This window comes from Venturia canescens, chromosome 6 (genome assembly GCF_019457755.1).
Source record: "Venturia canescens isolate UGA chromosome 6, ASM1945775v1, whole genome shotgun sequence".
Lineage (NCBI taxonomy): Eukaryota > Metazoa > Arthropoda > Insecta > Hymenoptera > Ichneumonidae > Venturia > Venturia canescens.
In genome coordinates, this window is record NC_057426.1 from 4,258,311 (window position 1) to 4,285,470 (window position 27,160).

Genomic DNA, 27,160 nt, shown 5'->3' on the forward strand with positions numbered 1-27,160 from the left:
ATTTGGTGTTTTCAGGCGCATCGGACGCGAGCGGAGTTTCGTCGATAACCTCCAGGCTGATGAATCAATCATCGCGTTTATCATCGCCCAGAACGCCGAGCCTCCCGAGTGCCACAAACTCGGAGAAGATTCGAACGCCGGTTAACAAATCGGCCGGTTCAATAATCCCCAAAACCGTGGAAAAGTTGGGAAAAAGCGTTGAGTCGGCGACTGAGCCTGCGAGCGAAACGTCGCAAAAGGATACGAAAGCAGCTCCGAAAAGAGTTGAACTAACCGAAGCCACGACGAGCCAAACGAAAGAATTGCACGAAGGAAGGAGCGAGGAGGGAGACGAGGAAGGGGGGTCGGAGAAACAGGAAGCGGCAGCGAATGCAACAATAACATTGACTATGATTTCTCGATGCACTTCACCAACTCCGCCATCCGGTTCCAGCTTTGTGAGCCGTCGGCGAGCCGACGTTGCGCGTTTGTTTCAACGAGAAATAACGAGGAGCGTTAAGAGACCGGAAATGCGAGATTCGGAGATGCAATCCGACCGAATGGACGACACAGCGAGGTATTCGAGATTCGGGAGCTCAGCATCGAGGGTCTCTTCGCCCTGGTCATCGTATCTCGATAAATTCTCGTCCGCCGGTACGTCTACGAGGAATTACGGAAATTCCAGCAATTCCAATTCTTCCGCTCGGATTAATTCATCCTTCGGTTACTCCCGCCAAAACGAAAGTCCGGGGACTGGCAGACTCGAAATTCCTCGGGAGAGACCGTCTCCGTCTCCACCGAGAACCGGTCTAAATAATCGTGAATTTCGTTCTTCATTAACACCGGAAGTACAGGCTACTCCACAAGCAACTCTTCACAAATCGCCGTCGCGCAGTGCCGGTGAAAGAGAAACGAGCCACGACGATTCTTCGGCGAGCTTCCACACAGTTTCTCGAGGTGAATCTTCCTCCGGGTGTCCTCGACAATCTTCGTCGGAGATTGAAATCCAAAACCCTTCGAAAGCCCCGAACCCCGCGAGGAACGAAGACACCAGTCAAAAACGAACGAGCTCCATTTCCAAGCTGGCGAGGGCTTCGCCCAAAAATGATGGTAAACTTTCTCAATCCTCTTCGAAATCAGAATTGTCGGGATCCGCCGACAATAGTCTTACGACCGGTTCCACCTCAATTTCAACCACCGGTTCTTCGATCCCAAAATCAGAGGATCATCATCGCAACGTTGATGGCCAATCGGAAAATTACACGGAGAAAAATGTGAGCATTTAGAAATATTTTATCTTCGGTAATCCTGTGAAATGGAAGCGGATTGGTTTGCTTTGCTTTGCAACCGAAATATGAGACACTCAAATTTCTCCATTTGAATCTTCAACGTTTCTTCAGCTTTATCTTGAATTTATTGCTAGTTCCGAGTTTTCGAAGAATCACTTTTTCTCAGAAATAATTGTATATTCGAATCGTGCGATTTTACTATATTCGCGGAAGTTTTAACGCTTCGAAGGCACGCAGAGTCAGAAACAGTCTCTTTTGCTGAATTTTTTTTATCATTATCCAATTATTTTTTCCCATTTTCGATCTTTTGGCAAATATGAAGAAATTTGACCTGAAAGATTTGTCGAATGTCAAAAGAGCACTTGTAAAGATTCGTAACATTAATTGCGAATTGACTCAAGTACATTTCTCCTTGCTTCAATCCCTTAAAGAGACTTAAAAAAAACAAGTCAATTGAACCAAGTATCAAATCATTCATCGTTTCAGTGTCAGGATTGAATGTCGCGTTGATAAAATAAACGAAAGTTTTTTTCACGTGCACGAGTCGAATGGGAACCCAGTACAAAAATAGTTTCTGATTTTGTAACACTTCAAGGGCTTGCCTGAGCTCGGGAGAGTGAAAGAAAGAAAGATTGTTATTTCGCTCCAGTTTACGCAAGGAACGTAGTAAAATGATTTCAATACATGAGTGAATGAAAATAAACGTGGTGAAGAAAATTGCACAATGTTATTAGAGTTTGTTGATTTTGGAGGCGTTTGCCATTCTGGAACGAAGTAATTAAGTTCGATATAAAAACGCTTGTCCATCTGCTTTATTGCAGGCACGCGACGTATTCCGGCAGAGGCGAGAAAATTCCCAAAGTTGTACAAATTCTTCGATATCATCAAGGCGGGAGGGATCCAATCGTTCGGAGAGTTTATCACCAAGTGCGAGCAAGTCGATATCTCGAGTGGGTTCTTCCAAGAGTGTATCGCGTAAAATGACGCGAAGCGAAGCTCCGTCGTCGTCGTCGTCGTCGTCGTCGACGGCACACACGTCCGACGGCGTTAATTCTGTCAGCGTGCCAACTGGCAGAACGAAATCTTCGAGTTCGTTGACGAGTCAGCCGATAAAAATAAAAACAGCGTCGTCTTCGAGTGTCGGCGGTGGCAGTCAGAATTCGTGTAAAAACGCCAGTTCCTCGTCGTCTTCTTCGTTGTTAGGAAACGCTTCAAGTTCCCAGCTGAACAAGTCAAACTCTGGTGAGACCCGCGGTAAACCACCTGTACCGAAGACCGATACATCCGGGATAATGAAGATTCCAAACGCCTCGGGGAAGTATGTGAACAAAGACTTTCGTAAATCGGCTCTCAACATGGAGAACGGTGATGGATCGAGGAGCTCGAAACACGCGGACAGAAAACGTTTGACCAGAGAAAAGTGTCAAAGAAGCGTTTCTGCGAGTTCCCAAGACTCGGAAATGAACTCCGAGTCAAATCCGCTGGTCGCGTCCGCAGGCTCGTCCTCGGGGTCCTCAAAGTCCTCGCGTTCTCCAGGTAAATTAAGAACGAACGAAAGTAGGTCGGACGTTTCGAAAAAATCGGGCAGTGAAACTAAATCGGTGTCGCCGAGCGTCTCGCGATTAGCAACGTGTCGTAATTCAAAGAGTCGTTCGGGATCACCGGTGCGTCGAAAACAGGAGGCTCCTTCTTCAGGAACATCCTCGAGTTCGGACAGTAGTTCGGAATCAAGTTCTTCGAGCTCTTCGAGCAGCGAGAACGACGAGCCTCGGGAGCAGTCGTCGAAGGAACGTTCCATCGGTGGCAGTAGCAATGGATCCAAAAGGCGACGCAAAAGGACCATGAGTTCACCGCGCATGGAAAGGAAAATGAGTGTCGGCTCGTCGCGCACGAGCGTCTTACTGTCCTCGGCCGACGAATCCTCTCTTGCTATGGATAAACCCCCCAGACCACCCTCCAGCCCACGATCGCGCAGTGAGCGTTCATCCAAAACCGAAGATGCCAAGTCTTTTCTGATGAGAGCACTCGCACCTGTCGCCTCCATTTTTCGAGGCAAACAACCGGATTCCGGCTCCGAAGATTGGCCCGAAAACACCGACAATTGCAACGATCAGCTATCCGATTCATCGAAAAGGCCACCGACCATCTCCAAATCCACTAGTCCGAGTTTGTCGAAAAGTTTGAGCTTCACCAACCCGAGCCCCCGAGACAGATCGACGAGTGGTGACCGTTTGAGAAACACGACGATAAAGCGAGAGTCCTCGGGTGAAAGACCCTGGTGGATGGATCCAAACTCGGACAATGTCCCGGATGGTGTGGAAAGGGTAGGGACTTGCCAGGATGAAATTAGCCAGGAAACTACCATTAGCACCGTCCTTCCTGACGATGGTAAGACTCTGCTTCCCTCGGCCAAAACTCATTTTTCGCTCTCATGCTTTTTTTCCTTATTTTTATAACCGCACTCGAAATATTTTAGATATTGAATTTTGCGAATATCGTCACTTTTATAAACCAAACTCCGTTTTTATTGCTTCGACAGGGAAATTCAGGACGAAACTGTGGAAACACGATTCGGGCGAGCGTGCTTGGTGGCTGGATGCAAACGATAATGTCCCGCAGGACACGGTGAAAAATGAATACGCAACGTCATCGCCGATATCGCGAAGGAGTACGAGCCGCTGTAGCACGAGATCTTCGGATTTTAGGAACCGCATAAAGCACCAACAATCGGGGGAGCGAGCTTGGTGGTTGAGCGAAGATCCATCCGATGTTCCCGAGGGTGTTGAGATCTTCCCCGCCGAGCCAACGTCCAACTCAACGAGCAACGACAACTCCGGGAGTCTCGCCCCGAGCGAGACTCTCTCGAGAACACTAAACGGCATAAGGCACATTGAATCAGGCGAACGGGCCTGGTGGATGGACAGCAATTCAAATATTCCGGAGGGTATCGTTAAAATAACACCGGACATCGATTCGAACAGCAATTCCGACTCATCCGAATCGTTTGAGAAACACGAAATTCTATCCAACGATCGTATCTCGTCGTACCAACGAAAATCTGAAATATCGAGTTCTCTATCAAGATTTCCTCTCGAATTTAACGCTCCGTCGAACTCGAGTCTCGATCGTACGATTAATAACGAAGAACCTCTGGGAGAACGCGCTAGTCCTGAAGGGGTCAGTTTTCCACGCTTCATTTTCTCTTCTATTTTATCCTAACGTTTATCGAAGCTATTCGGAGCGGCTGTCTCTTTGAAACGTTCGTTCGGATCAAACGTATTAGGACGTAATTTGAAAAATAAAACTCGATGATTGCAATTGCCTCGATTCAATTAAGTTTGGTCGATTATTTTCTTTCACGTTTTCTACTAAGGCCACATATACGAATATTCGTCACAATTCAATTCAGACAAATCAGAAGAGCTTCGATATTGCGCAATTGTAATTAACTGTGGTTCAAATTTCACTCAAGCCCAAGATGACCCAGTAACATCAAATTGAAATTTGAAAAAATGTAGTTTTCTTATAATATTTATCTTGCACACTTTCAAGTGCGATTTATCACCGTGCCAAGCGACAAGATCTTTTTCTTATCTCTCAAACTACGGTGACATTTGATGCAGGTAGAAAATCCGCCCGATCCTCCGGAGAGTCATTACGAAACCGGTAGGAAATCACCATACGACAATGTGCCAAGGAAAGAGAATCGGAGATCTTTCCGTAAGCGACCAACGACGTTGCCACTGTTCATTGGCAGTCACAAAAACATAGACGATCTTCTGGGCGAGGTATCATCGCCTCGTCATAGTCCTGTGCTCTCACGGATTCGTAATAATCGTCCAATGGAAGGTGAGCCTTGAAACAAGCGATGTAACCGCAGGCTACTACCGAAATTTCCATTTCTGTCGTCCCTGCTCGACGTTTTGGTCCGTTTATCGAGAGAGGTCGCGTGTCCCTTGTGCGTAATCGATTAAACCGAAGAAGAGAGGCATAACATAGTGCGTTATACGTCGTTAGATCATTCGAATTACCTGGTTAACGTCCACGGTGTAGCGATATAACGGTGTGGCTAGAAATAAATCGATCGGTTTTATGGTCCACGAAAACCATCAACTCTCTGCGGGAAATAGCGAAAGGGAAAGAGGGAAATAGTGCGGTCGAGCGGGATCGATTCGCGCATATGTACTGTGCGAAGTGCGAGTCAGAGCAAGAGAGAGAGAGAGAGAGGGATGGAGAGATGATCTCGTTGCGGGTGGTCAGTCTCGTATTTCGTTGAATCGTGCACGCATCGTTGGTCAAATGATGTACAGATCTATCCACAAATTCTACCATTCAAAACTTTTCAAGCCACTCGTCGTTTTTTTCTTATTATTTATTCAAACATTTTGTTCACTTTGACACGATTCGAATTATCATTTTTATTGCTACATTTTATTTATGGATAAACACTTTTTTTGATACTGTCAAATAATTGATGTTGGACATGCTCATAAAAGTCTGAATTTTCTAATGGTTTACTCAAAAATCATGATTTCGAATTCTTGAAGTCTTCGAAATTGCGCTACGAATCGAATTTAATGATGTAAAAATGGAAGAAAAACAGATTTGCCAGCTTTGTGACGAGCTTTTATATTTTGCTAAATATTTCCTTGTTCGTTAACGAAAAGAATCTTTTTTAAGGATATTTTTTGTATCGAATAGTCTCAAAAATGAACACGCTGTGAAACATAACGCGAAACCTTAACATTTGCAGGCTTTAACGTCACAGAGTATCGAATAAATTTAACGGTTTTTTTCTCAAATTGCACACTTTGTACGCCGCCACTGGGGTTGACTCAACGAAATCATAAAATGAAAAGCTGCTGAAGAGTCGACAATATTTTTGAATGAGCTCGTGTTCTCGAAGAATCAGTAAATATTTATACAGAGAAATAGAGTTTTAGAATTTTCTTCTTCTACAAAAGTTCAATTCCGAATAACAGGCAATTTCACAACCGAAACGAAAGCTGAATCGCGTTGCTGAGAATGACGAAAATCCTCAAAGTTGAAATACGATTAGAAGAGGCTTAATTCGTTGATCATCACGATAAAGTTGATGAAACTTGTTTGAATGAAACGAAGGCACAAGTTGGGGGTACGCGAACACTGAGAAGTTTCATCAATTAATCCGCAACTGACATTGCTTATTTACAGATTATTCGGAAGATAGCTCAGAATGCGAGGAAATAGACGCGGCCCAAGTTATAATCCACGATAGTACTCCGAAAACTCCGATAATTCAACGGCGAAGTAGGTACGTACGAGTTAACCGCATTAAAGCACAACCCGCTTACTTCAACTTCTATATATTTCACTTCCCCTCTGTTTCTCCTTTCTCTTGGCCCGCGCTCGCTTTTCTACGAGGGCAAAGTTAGCCCGTCATTCTGACCAACGAAATTTCTCTTCTTCCAGAGATACCGAGAGACCACAACCCGACGGTTACATTCCGGTGAGTTTTCACTCGCATATATCACACGCATGAACCCCTCCACGTTTCATTACCTTAGAATTATCTTTTTCATCCTCGTTTCTTATGCCTAACGGAGAAGCATTTGTTTGGGCTATTTCGTTATCTACGGAACGTATCGTTTAGTCAAAATTTCGTGTTGTTTTTCCTCACACAATTCCACCTTCTGATCGTTCTTATGCTCGTCCCTCCACCCGATTTTCACAGGTTCTTACACGTTTTAGATAGCGAGATACTCTTGTGTATTCCAAGTACATTAATTACACTGGAAACACGGATTTGACATGAAAAAACGAGGCGTTAACGAGGCGAATGAACCAACAAAATCTACGCGTTTTCATCCGCCGACACTGGGTCTGGTAGCGCGACGCCGAATTCGTTTTTACTCGATTCCATTAAGATGTACTTTCTCGAAGCCTTGCTACATTAAAATTAGCTCCTGAAAAATTGCCCCTTTGGAAAGTTTCCCGAAAAAATGTACCGCTACAGGAAGTCGAGGGGGAGCAGACCCCCGGGAAAAATGTCGTCGCACGACGACCGAATCCTCGGGGAGTTGAGTCGAAATGCTAAGTTTGTGAACGAACTGAAGATGCAGTGGGGTCTCGTGGATCTTTCGAAAGCATTTGTGATCGATAAATTTCCTGAAATCCCGCAACAATACAAACGGTTCTTCGATTCCGTGGTGATGCTTTTTTTCTCTCTGTGATTAATAGACTTTTTTTCCTCGTGTGCATTTTCGATTAAATGAATTTTAGTCGGAGACGTAATTCTTGTTTTTTTATATGATCCAACTCATTCGGTGGGGAGTTGATTTTTTGGATTAGAAAGTTTAATCAGGGAAGTTGGTTGGCTAATGTTTAGAGGAGGAAACAAGTTTGGACTTTCTTCTCGGTGTAATTACGATTCTTTTTCTCCACAGTCCATTCATTCCCAGTTTTTGTTGATTCCTCCTGCTCTTCACCTTTCTTTCTTCGGCGCGTCTTTATACGCGTATACAGAGGCTTGAGAAATGGGGGAGAAAAAAAGGATAAAGAAAATGGATCGAAAGACACGGAGGTGCTTTTATACAGCGATGAGCCGTTTAGATTGAAATAAGGCATGCCGGAGGGAGTGTTGCCATTGAAGTTGCTTCCTCTCTTTCTCACCTCTTGCATTTCTTCTATTTTTCTTTTTATCCCCTTTTTTCACGCTGCACGTTTCTTGCTCGCGGAGCTAACATTGAGCATTCAAGTGGGTCCTCTCTGCGCGCTCACCGGGCGACGAAAGCGAACACTCGAAAATGAGAGAGAAAAGGCTCGAAAGAGAAAAACGACGAGAGGGAGGAGAGAGCAAGGGTTAGAAAGAAAGAGAGCCGGCGAGGATTTCCCAAAGCCTCTCTGCCAGCCTGAAACGGGGGGCTGAGAATCTGAAAACAAAAGCTCCAAGCTCTGTCGTGTATTACGACAAGAGCAGAAAAAACCTTGCTTACGTGCGGGGGTGAATTTCGAAAGAGGGTTTCGGAGAAACGACGCCGAAGAGAGAGCCAAAGAGTTGGGGAGATAGTGCGCCACTATTGTTTCCGCTCCGTGCCTCGTTCGCTATACGTGCAAATCCACCTCGTAGTACTTTCCAACCCTTTTATCCCCCATATCCTATATTTCTTTATCATTCTCCGCTCCCCTCACACTCGCCCACTCAACAATTTTCTTTTCTCTTTTTTACTTAACAAAGCGATTTTTTTCACTCTACTCAGTCATTACTCCCTCCCTTTGGTACACAAAAGAGACTCGATTAAGCGGTGCCTCTGTATAAATATTCTGCAGCGTATTCTCACTCCTCGCGATGCAGCCTGATGAAAAAACCTGAAACTCTCTCTTGCTTCTCATTTCACTCGTGGAATGCCAAATTTCGAGTGTGCCCCGTTCGGAAGCATCGGCTGATAACCAGGGCGAGCGGAGCGACCGGAAAAGTTTAATTTAATAATTTTGTTTAATTTTCATCTGATTTCAGTTCGATTGGTTGATCGGACGAATATTTTGCTGTCTCCGTGCATAATTTCAGCATCACTTTATCGAATTTTCTTTCCCCGGCACGGAAATTAAGGGAAGCATTTCCGGAATATTTAAACCGCACTGGTTGAAGTGCTCGGCAATAAATAAATGGCTTCATGCATTTAAAATGCCCCTGTGAATGTACGGGGGGGCAGGATAGTCACGAGTTGCTTGAAATTTTCGCCATTGGATTCCCATACGCGTATCCGCACTGGAAACACTCGTGATGGAGCGTCTGATTATTATTTCACCACGCAATTACCGGCTCTAAGCCCTGCCTCGTTGTACCCTCCGATGCACGTTTCTCTCGCGCTTTCTCGCTTCACCCTCTCGCCACCACCCTCTTTCATGCGCTACGCGACAAGCCACTCATCAGCACAAAAGCCGCGCTCTCCTCCACGAGGAGCGCCATGATTTTTTATTTTCCCCTCCGGAACTAAGTATCGCAATTATAACTCGCTCTGCAAATGCCACGAGATTTTAGTCCGCGAGCAAGCAGCGGCTTGAAAAAACTTGAGATTCAACAATTTTTATAGAAAGTGTCCAAGAATTTATGGGAATTGTGGACCCGGCAGTGAGGAGGGGGCCATCGCGATCTTGTTATCGGAATGAAGACTTTTTATTTCTTTTATTATTTCGATTTTTTCTCCAATATCTCAGGCACAGCAAAAGTATGCTGCGCTTGGAAGGATTGCACGCAGAATGTGAACAACAATGAAAGTATTCTCATTACGAGATACTCTCTTTTCTTGATCTTTCTTCTTCGTGCCGCATCGAGGATTTCAGTAAACTTGAAAACAAAGCAGGAAATGCGCGTAACGCTCGTCATCTTTTGCTCTCGGTTTTCTTCATTGCTGGTTCTCCCTTTTTTCCTCGGGACATTTTCTCGACGAAATCTTCCGACGAAACCTCGACAATCGATTTCTGTGAAGCACGAAGAAGTAATCAGCACGTAATACGCCGTTGAAGGAACCTTGAAAGCGATGCGATGGGCACGATCAACGTACGAAGTACGAAGAAAATAAAAATAAAGTCGTCAGAAATCTCGGGGAGGTGCAGCAGGCCCCAAATACGCTGTATGACGAAATTTTTGATGACTTAATCAAATCTATGACAGTAATTAATGTACTCAAATTCCCATCTTAATGATCGTATGACACTAATGGTGTCTTTTTTGGCGCCTCTATTATCTTGAGTTTATAATTTATTTCCTATTAGGCGAATATCTCAGAGCAGTTAATTCGACTCTAATCGCTTTTTTCGAAACTAAATTATCTGTTAATTTCGTTATGAAGTAACTACAAAGCTACTGTAAACCGTTGATTTTTACCGGAGTGTCGAAGCCACGTTCGGATTTCCCCCGAATACGCAGTGTTTCGTAATTTGCCTTCGTCGCCATTCGATTTAGCGAACTTTGCTAATGGAAAAAACATTCGAAAAAACGGAATCAAAAACGGTTCGTTAGAGTTGAGGGATTTCCTGGGAACAGGTTGTAAACAAAGCGCAAAATGGCGCGGTAGCTTGGTTACTGCTGATGTTTACTTTTAACCTGAAAAATTCGTCTTCGCGAGCATGCGCACCGGACGCGTGAGCACTCTTGTCAATAAATGAAACGAACACTCAATAATCGGTTATAAAGCTTACGAACCCGAGAGTCTGAATGTTCACTGGAAAAAACCTGTGAATATTCACAACTTACTATGATGACGAGCACACTTTGGAGAGCACAAGATTTTGGTGGAGACGCACAAGCGATCGAAGTAAGCGTTCATCGAAATAGCGTTCCGAGCGCGGCGTTGCTAAACTTTTTTGCAACAATAAAGAAGCATTTTAATGAAGAAAAACGGGAGTGAAAGTAAAAATAGAAGTGTTGAGTTAGAACGTAAGTAGTTCGTAATACGAGAGGGTAAAAGTATTCACGGGTAGCTCAGCTCATCGTCGAAGCTGCATAACACTGCGTGGGTTTTGTCTCGTGTCTCGTGTCGTTGGGAACGTTGGGAATATGGAAGGGAAGGGGATTGACCGCGTGGTGGCGCGGTGATCGGCACAGTCGACAGGTGTCCGCGGGATTCAGTGTCGCGGCAGCCGCTCGCGAGGTTGGGCATAAGAAGGGGGCTGGTTCGGGCGTTTTTTCGCATTTGTCGTTAGTTTCGTCCCTCGTAAGTTGCAGTTTTTAAATGATTTTTTTGGAAATTCGGAAAGATATCGATCCCCGGTGTGGTTCTTGTAAGTTGCGAAAAACTGTTGGTTTTATGAGGCGTCGGAGGTGCGCGCATACGCGATAACCTAACCTTACGCACGTGATCGACGAGCGAAAAAATAAAGAGAAAAAATTCGTGAGAACGCGCAGGCCTGGAGGTAAACATACTAAAAGTAAACATCGCGTTTACGAAAATTGGCGTTTCGATGAGCAAATCTATATTTTATCTTTCGCAATATAGAATAATCGCTTTGAAATGATACGAGAAGAAAGAAAAAAGAGGAAATGAAGCTGTAGTGACACATAATATTATCCTCGTGATCGTTTTTCGCTAAATCGATCAAATTTACGCAGGTGTGATGCTCGAGGAATGATGCGGGTGTTGTGGTGTGCGCGTATATATTATTCGATGATAAAAATTGAATAAAGAATCGCGGGGCTCGAGTGTGACGCATTGCGGCAGTGTGAATGTGATCACGAATTTGTGGAATTTCCTAATCTCCGAGTTTGAAAGCGTCAACGATACTCGAATACTTGTTGCTCGTATTTGGAGCAAGTTTTTTCTTGAAATTTAGCTGCGAGAAGATGATACCCTTTTTGCAGAGTTTATGACGGCAAAAGATCGAGCCAGTCACCGGAGGAGAGAAGAATCGCGATGTTTGCTTTCATCGTTGGTTGGAATTTCACACGAGTTACCTGGGCGCGTTTAATCTTTCTCTCGGGGGCGCTCTCTTGCAAGCGTACACATACACATGCCGATAAACACAAACACACACCATAGGCATTTCGATCTCAAGTCATGGCGCAGACTCGTTCTCCCTTCTCTTTTCCTTCGTCCTTTCTCTCTCTACTTTTTACCTTACCCTGTCTATGTCTATCTGTTTCCTTTTCTTCGCTCTTTCTCTCTCTTTTCTTCTGTGTCGTTCATCTCTTATTTTTCTTCTCTCTTTCCCCTGCTCTCCCTCGGCCCAGCAAAGTCTCTTGATCTGCGGTGTGTGGCCGGGGTTCCGCAGCAACAAGCCAAAGTGCCCAGCAGGCCAATACACACGCGCGCACTCGAAACACACACGCACGCACACACCGCCGTATCCTCTTCGCCCGGCAGTGTGTCTCGCTGGGTCCACGCGGAGGATCGACTTAACAGAGTCTCTTTCGATGGACTCTCTTTTCTTTCTTTTGCCCCGCCGCAGAGACAATGCCATCGAATTCGCGTGGATGCGCGTATATGGATTTTAAAAATACTCCACAAATAAATATACGCTCGTTTACATCATTACGCAAGAATTATTCAAATAAAATCGAAGGACGCTGAATACTCGCGGCGAATTCGATTCGTTCTCAATGAACCTCGATGCTCGAAACGTTCGCACGAAAAATTCTCCAACTTTTAAGATCTTTTTTAGATCTTTATCCACAGCTTCAATTATTCGACTTCGTAACGAGTTCAACAAATTTGAGTTGCCAGACACGAAGCTCGGGAATTACGGGAAAATAATGATTAAAAATCCCGCCTCGAACCCTCCCGACTCGGAGTTTTCGGGCACGTAGATAATCACGTGTTTTATTCGTAACTCCGAAGTTTACGCATCGCCCCAATGTAACGTCGGCTTTCAAATAACGCCACGAATTATTTAAACAGCTTCTCGCAACGAATTTTACCTCGATTTTCCAGAAACCTTTCAAAGCACCGACCAAAATAAGGGTCCCATAAACCGGCTTTAGAATTCTCGAGTTTCCACGATTCAACAGATTCTCAAGCTTGATTTTTCGAACGGATCGAAGAAAAAAAACATCCTCATCGTTCCAAATCCTTTTTTTTCGTATCAGAAAAAAATGAGTTTCCGAGCGATGCATACGCGCGCCGGACGAATTCGACCGGGGTATGTTCAGTGACTTAAAATTCATATACAGTTTTTACGATCGGTCGCCCTGCTTCGAGACTCGCGGAGCTTCGTAATTATTGGTGATCTTGAGAGGGGGAATAATCTCGCAGGTTGTTGTGTTTGGCCTTGAAATTCATGAGGGGGATTTTTCTTTGATTTTTTGTCGGGTGTGCATGCTGATTTGAGGTTTCAAGGCTGCTTGGCACGAGTGCGAGCGTACGAGCTCGAGAGTCGAGTTTGTGAGAATGAAGAGATCGCGATTCGCGGGATATTTGAAGGATCCGTTGACGCGGAGCGGGGCGTCGTATTCTTGCTCCTTATTCGCGAGGAACGTGAGGAAATTAATTTTGCACCCTGGAAATAAATCGTTGCGCTTATTCTCGTTTTTGAAGCCTCGAGTCTTTAAATCCGAGTTTTTCACTTGCCAACGAGAGATTCGGTGGCCCGAATAATTTCGAAAGTGCTGGCCGAAAATAATTTGACGTAATTGATGAAAGTTTGTTAAAGCTTTGCGAGATAGTATCGACGATTGGCGAATAAACTCCGCGGATCGTCGAACCTTGAGCTAGCTCGTGATCGAATTTTGAAGCGTGGGATGAGCGAATCGCGCTCGAAGCTGCTTGATAAAGTCGCGATCGAATGCTCCGAAACGCCAATTTTCGTACGAGAGCGTCGAGCACGCTCATAAAGATGAGTTAAAAAATGTATTGAGTCGATTTTGTGACGAATAATCGATTTCTTCGTAGCACGTGGACCAGAAATCCCCCTTCGCTCGTCTTATCCCGGTACAAAGTGCAAGTGGGACCGAGAGAAAGAGCGGAAGAGAGGCGAAGGAAGCGGGGAGATAAGAATTTTGGTCTGACAAGGTGAAAAGAGGGGAGGCGCGGGGGGTTTTTCGGTCGTGATAAAATAGCCGGGCGAGTGGTAGTTCCGAGTGCGGACGCGGGGTTTGACGCTTGGAAGTACTGACGAATAAGAAGGAGCAGGAGAAGAGAGAGAAGTTTCGCGGAGGAAGAAAAGGCAGCAGTGGCGAAAGGAGAATAAGAAAGAGCGGCAGGGAGGGAGGGTTGGTAGCGCGAATGAAAATAAAAGAGTGGTCCGTGGCGCAGAAGTGGACGGTGAACCGGTTCGCGTCCTCGGTTCCTCTTGAGCCTGGCATCGTTTCAGACGGTAAAGACGAGTAGTGGATATCGCGAGAGAAAAGAAGACGAGACCGAGAGAGCGAGAGAGGATCCGCGGTCGTCGTCGTCGTCGCCGTTGTCGACGTCGACGTCGTCTTCGGCTCTCTGGATCTTCGCCGTCCCGGTCGTCGTCTTTGGACGACGCACGTGCCCAATCAAAAGAATTTCGCCGCGCCAGTTGAGCCGATTATTCTTTCTGCACTCGTCGACGCATACATTTATCCACGGCGGATAAGTGAACGAGAAAGAAAAAGGGAAGAAAGTCGAGGAGAGAGAGAGAGAGAGGGAGGAAGGGAGGAGGAAGATAGACGAAAAAGCCGAAGGATTTTAACCGGCAGCGCGAAAAGCCATTGGCGGCTGCCTTATTCCACTTTCCACTCCCCTTATTCGCTCTTTCACCGCCGCAAACCCATATAAACATACACACATTAAAATACGAAGGTGCATACACAAAGAAACGTGCTCTTGCGACGATTGAACGGCTGTCGGAATGTCGCTTACGTGCAGGGTCCAGTATCTCAACGACGTCGATCCTTTTGATTCCGCTAGCTCGTGTCCCGAACCGGCAAGACCGCCTGTGCACACCTTTAGCGCGACCTTGCCCCTCATCAACCAGCTAGCCGCGGTGCATCGACTTCTACGAGCTCCTCACAGGGTGAGTCAGGCTTATGTGTGTATATACTTACTTGCTTATCGAGCTTTTTATTTTTTCCTCCTTTCTGTCTTTCTCTCTTTTTCACATTACGCCGACAATACATTCCCGCGCGTTATTCCTCCGGCTCCCCTTGGAGGAGACTATTTTATTGAAACATCCGGTCATTCCAACGATGCGAGCCCACGATTTAATGATCCTCGATGTAAACACTGCTCCGAAGACTCCACAGATTCGTTTTATGTCGTAACGGAACGCATCGGCCGATCCTACGCAGCACACGAACCTTTCGTCGAGGCTGCCGCAACTTTCGTCTAACGGAAGTCGCGAGTATGCACGGTGTCAAAACAAATTTGTTGAATCGACCGCCAAATTTTTCGTCCGCGATCAGCCAATCCTTGCGAAATTAAACTCTCTCGCTCAACGAACTTTCGGCTCGCTCGAACATTTTTTTTATATACGCCTCAACAAAAACAAGAGTTTCGTTGAATCAACAAATTTCCGCAACCGCAACGGATTTATTTTCTTAGTTTTCGAACTGAAATCGCGTATCGAATTACAAAAGCTAATGCGGCTTCTTCGACCAGCATCCGAGCGTTTTTTTTTCATCGATTCTTCAAGGCTCCGGACTCACTCGCTTCAATTCTCTGGCGCAACATTCAATTTCGAGTGTACACAGAATTTCACGACGACATAAATATTCATACGAATTCGTAGACGCGGGTTTACCGTTTGTTTCTAGCTCAATACGTTTCCTCGTCTGACTCGGAAAGTTATCAGCATCGTACGCATCGCGTACGATATGCTACGAATTCGCGTGGGCAGGAGATTTGTATGTCAGAGAACTGCAACAACGTTCTCGTGCCGTTGAGTTTACAAAAAGTTTTCTTACTCGCAGCTGCTGAACGGAGACGAAAAATCGTTTGTATTCGATTGACCATCACACTTTTTGCAGCGTACTTTTCCAATGACTTTTCGGATGCATTTAAATGACAAGAAAATATAAGAGATTTGATGCAAGTGCTTCGCGAATTTTATTATCCGAATCGATTTGGCGTTGAACCTTTCGTACTCTTTTCCCATCGAGAACTGATCGGCGCAATATTTGTGTATATTTATGGATGTATATAAACGCAGAGGAATATAAACAGGAGCGTGGAAGAGATTATGGTATTGGAAAGGATTGACTGTGATGGAGAATTCATTTCCGATATCGATGTTCCTTTGCCCCGCGCATGTACGAATCGGATTCGCAGTTGAAAATAAAGAAAGTAGAATAAAAAGGGGAAAAAACATACGAGCGATTTCCCGATAGGCTACACCGGGAGTATCTCGTGCTTCCAATCGTTTATTGGCAGCGGGGCAAGAGTGAGACGGCGAGGGATGAAGGGGCGGGGGCAAGATGGAAAGAGAAAGGAGCCGGAGGAGCAGGATCGATTCGATAGGGTTTTAGTGTACGGTCTTGCTTGCGGGCCCGAGTTATATTTCGTCGATTGCTTCTTCACCGCTCCCGAAGCGAACTCCCGTTGAGCGCTTGATCGTACAGAAGCGGGAGCACACCGTGTGTATAACGGTACAGCGAGGAATTGCGCTGCTCTCGGGGAAAGAGCAGAGCGAAAAGGGAGAAAAATAACGATGAAAAAGTAACCGAGAAAGAGAGAGAGAGAGATAGAAGAGAATGAGAGGAAAAAACAACGAGTTGGTGAAAGAAACGAGCGGCGGCGGATTGAAACAAAATCATAATAAAAGTGCAACAACATCGTGAATAGAGAGACACACACTCGCCCGAGACGAGAGAGCATGACGAAGGATCACACGCGCCCGCGTTCACAGCTCCGATCTTACCACCCCGTTATCAATTTATTTTTATATTTTCAATACCAGCACTCAACAAATTTCGCAATAAAACTTACGTGACTCTACCTTCGCTACCGCACCACACTCCTTCGCACAAACGCACACACGCCGAGATACCGCGAGTGCCCAAATACGTCTATCGTAAACGTACGCGAGCCTGCCACGCGTGTCTGCGCTGACGCACATCCCCGTGTTCATCTGTACATATGCGAACACTTTTGCACTTTTTGCTCCTTTCGACCGGTCTACCGGTTATCTCGAGTATATACGAGCCTCTCCCACCCCCGCGCGCCTTCTCCCATAACTTTTCGCCCGATTTTTCTCCCCGTCTCCGCGTCTATACCCCTCTCCTCTTATCTATTTCTCTTTTTCTCCGCTGGAAGCTTTTCCCGCGCGAGCTCGATTCAATTCTACACTCCCGCACGAGACACCGTCGAGAGGAAAATTGAATTTGGTTCGCGCGAGCTTTTCGGGTCTGTACCAAACGGGCTGTGCACGAGTGCTCCGCGTCTCACCTCTCTCATTTTCCTCCTCTCGCTCTATCCCAGCCCGCCGTCCACCTGCTTTCTTCTCCAAGAATTCTCTACCGAAAACGTACGAAAAGATGAACAACCGCGTGCGGAATAGCAACGAAAGCAGCTCGGTGCGGCCTCAAAACAGGATTCATATACTCGGCGCTCTCTTTTGCGCCCCATTATTTATACGAATATTGTGTATTTGCTTATGTGCACTCTTGCATACATGTGCTGCGGTGGAGGAGTATTAGTAATATGCTTGAAAGGTTCACTATTACTCGTATGCTGCAGATGGTCGCGGAGGCCACAAGCCGCTGCCCCCGCGCGTGGAATCGTAATTAAATTATTTCGACGCTAACTCGAGTTACTTAATTGAGTTAGTACGGAGACTGCGGTCGACGACTAACGCTCTCCCAAACAACCGTATCCCCGCTCAGCTCCTTCCGCTTATTCGAGCCGCGCTTTACTCACTCTCTCTCTATTCCACGCAGGAGTGTCGCGCAAACATCGGACAAGTTTTGTGTCTACACTCTCTAAGTACTTTTTCGGACGGCAATGAAGCCCCGCACACTTCAACCGGTGTCCCGGTTCTCCGAGTTGATCCAATTAAGAATCGAGAGCCCGCGACGTTTCGGCCACTCCCGACTCTCCTCCTCGCTCCCTTCCAATCAAACTCGATCGATCCCTCGCGTAATAAGTTCTCCCCGGGAAATTCGAGCATCCGCGAACTTCGAATCCAAATCCATGGACGCTATTCAAATTCTGAAAGGACTTTTGTGCGCTCCACTGATTTCTTCCAAAGTACGAAAACACGGGGCGGGTTCAATATTTGTCAGATAGCTAAATTGTGCAAGGGTCGATGTTTCGAAATTTTTAATTTTTTTATAGGAGATCGGAGAAAACATAAGCTATTCGAAATTCTCATTTTCGCTATTCGTGCAGCTCCCGACGAATTTTTATTCATCACGCAGGTTTTTTGGTCCTGCCAGAATTTTTCGAGCACACTTTTCACAGGGTTTTTTCAAATAAATTATAAACGCACGTACTAAAGTTATTGAAATAAAGAAATTGGCGCGAAATTTAATTTCACGGTGGACGTAATTGTACGCGAGGGTTTGATCGCTCGGTGCGTAACGAGCATCAAGGATGTTCATAAAAGCGTTCACGTCGCTTCGATAAAGGCTTATATACAGATAAGACTCGTTTCACGCATATTAATATACGCGAATGACGCCTGACACACATTGTAGCGTTTTTAATCGCGATAGTTGAAGCTCCGCAAAGTGTAACTCATCCCGTCACCCGAGTCATGGGTCACTGAGTTTAACGATAACGCTCAAAGAGTCATAAATCCGGACGTATTTTCACGCCATTTTTCATCGTCGCTTCCTCCAATTGCCATTTAGAAGAAACTCTACAATGTGCAACCGCACACGCAGGAGACTCGGTTGGACGATAATTTTTACTTTTTCACACGTTTTATTCGCGCTGCAGATCGAGACTCCGGTATTATTGTAGCGTCGCGACTTGCAATATGCGCAATCCGAGCACGGGGAACGTATCACTGATAAGAGGCTGGGCGCGCACTTCGTAGCTCTTTGTCATGACGCTACGTATGCTCGTCACACTTTTCACAAGCTCTACGGGAGCTTTCGTGTGCAATTTCATGCTCTCGAATTCATTCATTTCCCTTCGTCATTTTTTTCGTTTTCTTCGATTCGAATTATACGTTAACGAATTTGGTTGGTTACGTTCGACTTATTGGTTCCCCATAAGATTGGCCGTTTCCTATACCGAAGGAAGACGCAAATCGTCCAATGAGTTTTCCCACATTTCCAATGAAATAGCAATGCTCCGATCACCAGCACACTGTGCCATCCCGACGAGGGCATTCCCGGGATTGAAGACGTCTCATTAGGTCGGAGCAGCAATTCATTTGGGCGTAGAAGGGACACCGGGTCAAAACGACCCATCGACACGATCCGTCGATGCGTCAAATGGATCAAAATTATCCGGTGACGAGGGATTCGACTTACTGCAGCTGATAACCACTGGAGGCCGGAAATAACCAAGCAAATCGGAGCTTCTCAGCATTGCTTCATTCAAATTCAGTCCAAAACTTCTGATCGTTCAAATCTATGAAATTTCACAACAAAACGTAAAAACGTTGGCTTCTGAAGCTGTCGACCCGTAGACACCACACTGGTGCAAATTTGCACCCAAATTTTAAGTGTCCAGAACTTCGAAATCCCGTTCTTCAATTCGGCCATTTTTCTGTAATAAAACTCAATTTTTCAATTTTTTAAATGATTGTAATCGATTACTAAGGAATCGTTACCCCTAAAAAGTCTCGTTGTAAGATTAATTTCATTCAATCGTGAATGGAATAAAAAGCTTTGAAAAGTCCAAGTACAAATGCGTGCACCAGTGTGGCGAGTGCGTGCGACCTCAAAGGGAGCGTGGTGTCTACGGGTTAATTATGCTCATTCGTACAGCAGTTGCCATAATCGTTTTCTTTTCACATGTCAATTGACATGAAACTACCCATATACAGATAAATGAGTTTACGTATACCGCAGAGTATATGGAATACTGCTGTGGACTGCAGACACTGCACAGCTCTCTCTCGTGACTGGCACGATTCGGCTTATATTCTTCCTTGGTCGACAATAAATCACTTGCTCTACGGCGCATTCTCTTGCATTCCTTTCTTCACCTTCGTTTCGACTACGACGCTTCTGGTGTCGTTGCGTGAAAGTGGCCATATTTTTCTTACTTTTTCCTTCTTGCACCCTCTCTCTCTCTCTCCTCTCTTTCACTTCACGTATAAGATGCACTTGTATTGTAATGTTGCAATGTGCGTATCGTGGCGCCGAACTTGCAGGAAATTTGCAGTTTTTAATGCGTACGCGACCGAAGATTAAACGATTGTGCTGCTCTTTCGTTCGGTTATTTTTGTTCATTCGTGCAATACCGTTTTATCTTTTCTGCTTTCTTGTTTTGACGATAATTTTCGACTTCTTTTGTATTTACTAATCTCATCTGGTTTACTCGAATTTTTATTGAGCCTGGTTCATCGAATTTTCAATTGAGAATTACAAAAAATACTGGAAATGTCGATTCCAACGTCTCCGGAGGTGTTCGGGCATCGGATTTTTCAAGTTTTCTGCCTCAAAGGAAGGTTAAATTGAACAAAGTTCACGGAATAGGCCAGTCCCCGTTCGAATCTCTTGCTCGATGGTCGGGCAGTTAAGCTAGGAAAATCACCGAAGGTAAAAAGGAGAAAATCGTTCTGCCTAAAATCGTCAAGTCACCGTGACTCTCTGGTTATACCTGCTCACAGCTGTTGCGTCTTCCGGTCGTTGCAAGAAAATCTGTGACGAGAAATCGTCAGTCACGAGATTGATATTTTACGCACGAACCCCGAGCTCCGCTGTCGTATTGACCGCGAATATTGTGAACTTGTTTCCCCTCGGGATAAATACGAGTGGCAGTTCCAGGTTGAATGATCGACGCTGTAAACTTGACCTGCGAGACGCAGTCAGTCGAAACGCTCCAAAATTCTGTTTACTGGCTTCGAATCTTCTCCGTGATCTCGCGCTTCGCCTTCTCGATTTGAAAAGGAATTAAGGAGAGATTCCAACGTAACCAGTTTTCTGTCGATCGAATTGTCAGTGTCGATTCGTTTGGAGAGTTTTTCACGAATGTTTTGGCTGTACTTTATAATTATTTTTTCAATTTCGACAAAAGTGCAGTTTGAATAAGCAGAATCGTTTAATCATCCCACATAATCAGTTCTCGTGCTCTAAAATCGAAATTCTCGATAGCGGAATGCCCATTCTTCGCAGCGAGAGTTTATTTTTCGTTCTCGTATAATAAGAAAATTGAACTCAGTCAGGTTTACGAAGTTTCGTTTATATCGAATAAGACGCGAGCTCGATGTGTCCAGGATCAAGAAAAATGATGTTTAATTTCGGTATTTTTGCGTTACCTGTGTATCTCCTGACAAAGAGAAAGAGCGTGGGAATTAAACTCGTTCTGTGAAGGGCTCCAAAGAGAGTAAAAAAGCAAAGAAAAAAGGCAGCATCTTATTCTTCTTCTGGCGCTGCTTCGTGGAAACAAACTCTCGTTTCACGGATGAACGTTGCTGAACGCTCGGCTGATTCTTTGCACAGCATCCAACGAGAATATTGCATCTCGGCGATGAAGGTATTGCATTTCCGTGTGTTTCCTCAACGTTCTATCGCACCTCGTGCTTCGAGTCTCATTTTCCATGGTATAACGCCGCCTTCGCACATTGCCTGCACGAAAAAGATAAAGAGGGAGTGCGAGCGAGGAGCTGCGAGACAGAAAGAACCGCTCGTAGGTGATTCGCCTCGTGGGATTGTATCTCACTTGCGAGCAAGGAATAGCGAAGAATTGTTGCGGTGCGAAATGACCCGCGGGAGGTCGCTCATCGAGAAGGAGGTTGAATCTGCTCGCTGTATTTGCTTAATGAGACCCATTGCCCTACTGCTGGTCGAGGAAAAATGACGATAACAACGCGTATATGGAAAACAATTCATTTTTCCCCGTTTCCCATTCGTCCTAATGGAGCAGCTAGAGGCACTTTTCCGGCTTCAGAAAAACGACTTTTTTCTTTCACACTCGGCGCAAATAATATCCAGAACGCCTCACAGCCCGAGAGTCTATTTCATCTGTAATTGTGAACTTGCATTCCTCCTACGTTCAATTCTCCGTCTAATGCCTCGTTGCGGAGCATAACCGCGAGAACTGTAGCGGTTTTATCCTCGGAATAAAGATGAGGCGTGAGAACTGTGTGCTTCTTGTAGCTCGAGGCATCGTCGGAGGAGGGAGAGCGAGAGAGACGGCGATGCATCGCCATATAATGTTTGCGTTTTGTTGCTGCGTGGAAAAAAATAATATAAAACACCTGTAAAACCCCCCGGAACGCCGTGAATGTTCGAGTGCGAATGTCTGAGCGAATAATTGCCGTACAGTTGCACATTGCGGAGCGTTGTCGCGCGTTAAATTGAGATTGCTCATAAGTTTATCTGCATTTTAACCCGTTAGAGGTACACGCTGCTTTTACTTTATTTATCTGACGTTTCTATCGATCGCTTCGACTCGTGGATACTCAGCTGCACACTCGGGGGCTCAGTTTCGAGTAACATGTTAATTTGCAGCCATTTACATTGATCTTCGTGCATGTAATATCGTTTGGTCAACTAATTTTCCGATCGTTTTTCCCCTGTGCTGATGACTACTCCAATGAGACGGTTTCCGATAATCATCTTCCGAAGAATTGTTTCATCGATCGAACTTATCAACAATCTTTTGTGTCGAAACCTTGACAACTCCAATGAAAAGTCTTTCGACGTCGTTACGGTGCTAGAATAAAGAACTAAAAATTGTAAACTTTAGTTCTTTATACTAGAAAAATAATGGAAAATACGAGGCGTTTTGTTCACGCGCCGTTAACAGCTTTGATGTCTCTCATAAAAATGATTTTAATAAAAATTCATTAAAATAAGAAGCATTTCGTGCAATCAAAGGTCAGTGACCTCGCGTGGGCGCGCCCCCGCATTTTTTCGTCACCTAAATTCGATGATCTTGAAAGTGTTCTTTTTCCCACATCCCGAGTGACTCGTCTCCGATAAAAAATGCGAGTCCAGCGGTCTCATTGATAACGATAATAGAACTTGAATTACATTAGAGTTTTCAAGACTGGATGATCTGCGCCGTCTCTCGATTAAAATCTTGGCGAAGAAGAGAGAGAAAAAAGGGTCGACCCGCCAATAAAACTTCGATGATGGATTTAACATTGACGTCAGAGCAGACCAATAAAATTGTCGTCCGTTCAAACGATGGGACCAGATGCGACGATCTCCTCTCTCTCTCTCTCTCCTTTTTTATCTCTTTTTTCTACTTTCGCGTTATCAAAAACTCTGCTTCTCTCCATCTTCGGCGTAGCGAGCAGCACTTTGCTTCCTATCCTCGTTCCACTGCGTTTATGTCCCCTCATCATTTCGATCTGCGACCTTTTTCTTTTTATCTTCCTTTTGTTAACCACCCCTCCCTCTCGCCGCTCCTCTCTCGACCCCTGCCGAGTTCTCATCTCACTTGCCGCTGCCTTTTTCGATCGACGCGATTCGATGAGATCACGATATTGCGATTGCGAGTTTGAGAGAAGCCTCGCGCTTGTTCGGAGCGGAATTATATGAGAAGGTTTTTCTTTACGCTCCACTGGACAAGCGCCAATAATGCGAATGTACGCCGCGATCCAATCTATATGGAATCGGCCATAATTACTTCTCTGTCTTTGCCTCTTTATCGCACGCATTGCTCGCCGATTTACCTCGGCGGGTGAAGGAAAAGCGATTATCGAGTAATTAAGAATCATTCCGTGACCAATAATGTACAGTTGTTCACGCGGTTTTGGTCTCCCATTTCATTCATGCGAGTTCAATCGATCGAATACTATCCGCTCGACCGGAACATTCGCTTGACAGAAGATATGAGACACGCTATTTGTTCGAATGGATTACGACCCCACAAGTTTTCTCCGTTGTTTCATTCCTTTTATCCTTTTTCACGAACGAATCTTGCAAAACCTGTGCGACGAGCGAGCAGCCCGGTGCGACGCGCTGTGACGATGAAATTTACTACGAGAGCCGACTCTCCTTTTCTTTCCCTTCGTTTCGTGTCTACTACACGTTTCGTTAGGTTTCTCTATGCCCGACGATATCTACGGGAATTTCAGCGCTGGGGAAAATTCATGAAAAAATGTTGAGACGATAATTCATTTCGAGAATAGATTCATCTTTAATTAACATTCTTCTGTGTATCGATGCTTGTCGTTTTCGTTGAAGCTGTAATTTCGGCTAAATTTATCTGCATTTTTAATTATGTAGATCTACAGCACAAAAAAGTAGAAAAAAACGAGTCTAGGGCATTCGGTGACGAAGTTAGCATCGATAAAAGCTTCGTGTCAGTGCGCGTGAATGGCATTCTTCGTGATCTTTTTTCTTACTCGACTCGACCTACGGATTTTTTTCTGTACGATGTCCTATCGGTAAGAATTCTTTAAAAGCTGCTCCGTTCATTGATGTATCTTTTTCTCCTTTTCAACCTTCAAAAGGCGGGTCTGTTCGAAATGTCGACCACGAGTTTGGTCGGGCCCTCTGCTTGAAAAATTCGTCGCCATTGTGTACAAATTTCGTGTAAAAAGGTCGATTTAAACGTGAAAATCCCGATCCTCAAAAGATTAAACTTCGTTTCTCATTTGGACAAACTTTCAATCGACGCGTAAAAACTGATGAACCAAAATTGAAAAGCTCGAATCTCGTACGAAGAAAAAAGTAACTTTTTTCTTCTCGATGAATTGGAAAAACGACGAAACAAGTTATCCCAAAAGTGCCACAACTTTTAGAGAAGTTCCACAAAACTGTAATCCCCAATAATTACAATAACTTGGAAGTAGCCAATAACTTGGGATTATTGGATATTTGAACAGAAATAATTGATGCAATAATAACTTGGAATAACCTTTGATCGGGTCGTTAAGGGGTTTCCCTACACTCTATATCACAACCAGTTTTCTCATCGTTACTTTATATACCGGCTCGTACATTGGTACTTGATGCCGCACTGTGTACCAAAGCCCCGTGTACACCGCGTACAGGTACATTATCTGGTTAGTGTACACACATTTATATGCCCTGTTTCCAGTACATTTACTAGTATTTCTCCGAGCAGGCTTCAAGTCCCATTGAATCCCATTGAATCCATGAAACACACTCACGCGCAAACTCATGAGCCAATGAGTAAAGCACACGCGCACACACCGTTGCAACGTCACAGGAAGCTGCTAGTTAATCTCGAGCTTTGATCTCATTTCTGCTAATTGGCCGATAGGAAGCTTCGATAAGAGAACGATGCACGGAGGTGATATCGGTACGGAACGTATACACGCGGCCGATAACATTCCCAACCGCGAATGTTACAAATGGAGTTTGTTGTGTAACCCCCATGTGTGCCCTACCATTGTCAATCATACGCTCATCGATCGACATTTATTCGAACAATGAACGGCTTGCTCGTTCGATTGGATTGAGAAAAATTGAGAAGGAAATATTGGATTATGGGAGCAGGTTTCGAAATAAATGGCACAAAGTTTAAGCAGAGCAATTATATATTTTATTCAATGAACTTTACTCTAAGAGATCTGTCGATTAACTGAGCGTTGCAGTGGTCGAAAAAGTGACTCTGATTCTAATGACAAAGGGCCTCGTGTCGACCTCTTTCTTGATCAGTATATTCGTTATATAAACAAACTTATAGAACTGCGAGCATGCTCTCATGTGTATTGTTTAATATCAAGTTCCATTACTATGCTGATGGATTATTTTTGCTCATATTCCAATAGGAAAAGTGACTGTTGACCGAAAACTGGACAATTTTGATTAGACTCGGCATTTGATTTTTTTACGAATATTTTTAGCGAGTGTAGTGACGGTCCGCAGAATTTTTCGACTTTCATGCTTCTTTTTCGTTCGAGCATCAATAGCAAATAACAAATTTTCGCGAAAAACGTGTTTCATTTTTTTGTTGTTATTTTTTGGGGACGGAGCGGAGGCATGAAATAATTGGGAGTGAATTTGAATGGTTTTACTTACACTTGCTTCTCAAAACGTGTTGAGGCAACTTTGAACATGAGTTTTTAGTAATGTACTGAGCTAAAACGCATAAAAAGTGCTTTTGCATCCGTTACCAGGGGGATGCTCGCCTACTTCGTAGCTAAATTATGGGATTGCTCGTAAAGGAAACAAAACACCCGTTTGATTGGAAGGTTTTGAAGTTCCGATAAGAATTTCGCGCGCGGGATGAACGGGAGAGAAGACGCGGAAAGGGGATCGTCGCCAAACGGGAGATTTGTTGGTACACGCGTTCGTAGTTTTTTTGGAACACAGTTATATGGGCCGGAAGTTATCCCGTCGTTATGTGCGCTCTAGTTCTGTGCCGGATGGCTTCGCACCAGAGATAGAAATTCTAAGGGCTTACGTCTTTTTCCCTCTCGCTCTCTCCGCCCTTCACCGCGTCGCTCCGTCCCTCTTCCTCCCTCTTTTTCCATCTCTTCCTCATCCGTGTCCCGCCACAGCGTGTTTCAATCCGACGATTTCCAAACTCCCGTATCATGCAACTGATCTCTGGAAAATTGGATACGTGATGCGACTTCGTGGATTCTCTCGAGTTTACGAGCTCGCGGGATTCCGCTTCTCGGTCCGATCCGTTTACTGCTCCTCCCGTGGTCCTTCATGCGCGTACCGCTTCGCGACGACCAATTTCTATCCATCCCCGAATTCCCCTTTCGCTTTTCTTTCTTCCTGTCCACAACCGCGGGCACTCGCTTAAGCTCGTGCCTTCGATGTTTGTACCGTTCACTTATCTACTCGCTCACCGCATGATCTCGAAATTTCCCGACGCACGAATCATAACTCGACGCGGTAGCACGGAAGGCTCTTCCGGTTGAAAAACTACCGGAAGTTCGGTTGAATAAATCGTCCTATAAGCCCGGCGTTTCGTTAGAAGAATTCGATTGGAATATTCAGCGAACCCTTTTTCTCCATCGCCCGTTCGAAAGTAATTTCGTAGCTTGATAATCTTGTCCCTGAAAATGTCGCGTTTCTTCCTGCTGCGGTTTTGTGTGCATGCAGCAGGTATTCGTAGATGTCACGTATGCGGCGGATGGCTCGCGTGGCTTTTGATCGGCTTGCATTAGGGTCACTCGGCTCACGGCTTTCACGTTTCTAAAGGGTATACATTATCTCTTGGGAAAGAGCTCGTTCGCCCTCTCGCTTGTCCGGCTCGTGTGTCTTTAGTGGTGGGATTCCACAACGTCCCAGCTGGCCTCCATCAGGCGAGAAACGATTTATTCGCGGATCGTTGCAGCAGCGAGAAGCCCGGCTCGAGACGAAGACTCGAGTAGGAAGTCTCCTTGATGTACGATGTAGGATGCGCGAGGGAGAGGATGCGATTAAATTTTAGAGCGAGAGAGACCGAGAGGCA

The 27,160-nt window shown here is 45.1% G+C and overlaps 1 protein-coding gene and 1 long non-coding RNA gene across 8 annotated transcripts in view; one reads left to right on the forward strand and one right to left on the reverse strand.

Annotated features, from left to right (window-relative positions):
- Positions 1-27,160, forward strand: part of Fhos (Formin homology 2 domain containing) — a 132,492-nt gene that overhangs the window by 14,713 nt on the left and 90,619 nt on the right. For all 7 annotated transcript variants that reach the window (XR_006261407.1, XR_006261408.1, XM_043422373.1 and 4 more), the window contains exons 4-9: positions 16-1,253; positions 2,090-3,656; positions 3,808-4,445; positions 4,892-5,117; positions 6,462-6,561; positions 6,720-6,756. Coding sequence is in view for 5 of the 7 variants with exons in the window: in XM_043422373.1 (XP_043278308.1) it covers positions 16-1,253; positions 2,090-3,656; positions 3,808-4,445; positions 4,892-5,117; positions 6,462-6,561; positions 6,720-6,756 (3,806 nt within the window). In the remaining 2 variants the exon portion in view is untranslated. The remainder of the gene's footprint in view (positions 1-15; positions 1,254-2,089; positions 3,657-3,807; positions 4,446-4,891; positions 5,118-6,461; positions 6,562-6,719; positions 6,757-27,160) is intronic.
- On the reverse strand, positions 9,418-10,736 carry LOC122412666 (uncharacterized). Its single transcript, XR_006261415.1, has 3 exons — positions 10,504-10,736; positions 10,135-10,221; positions 9,418-9,728 (listed from the first exon to the last, which is right to left on the reverse strand). It is a non-coding gene; the product is annotated as an uncharacterized lncRNA (long non-coding RNA).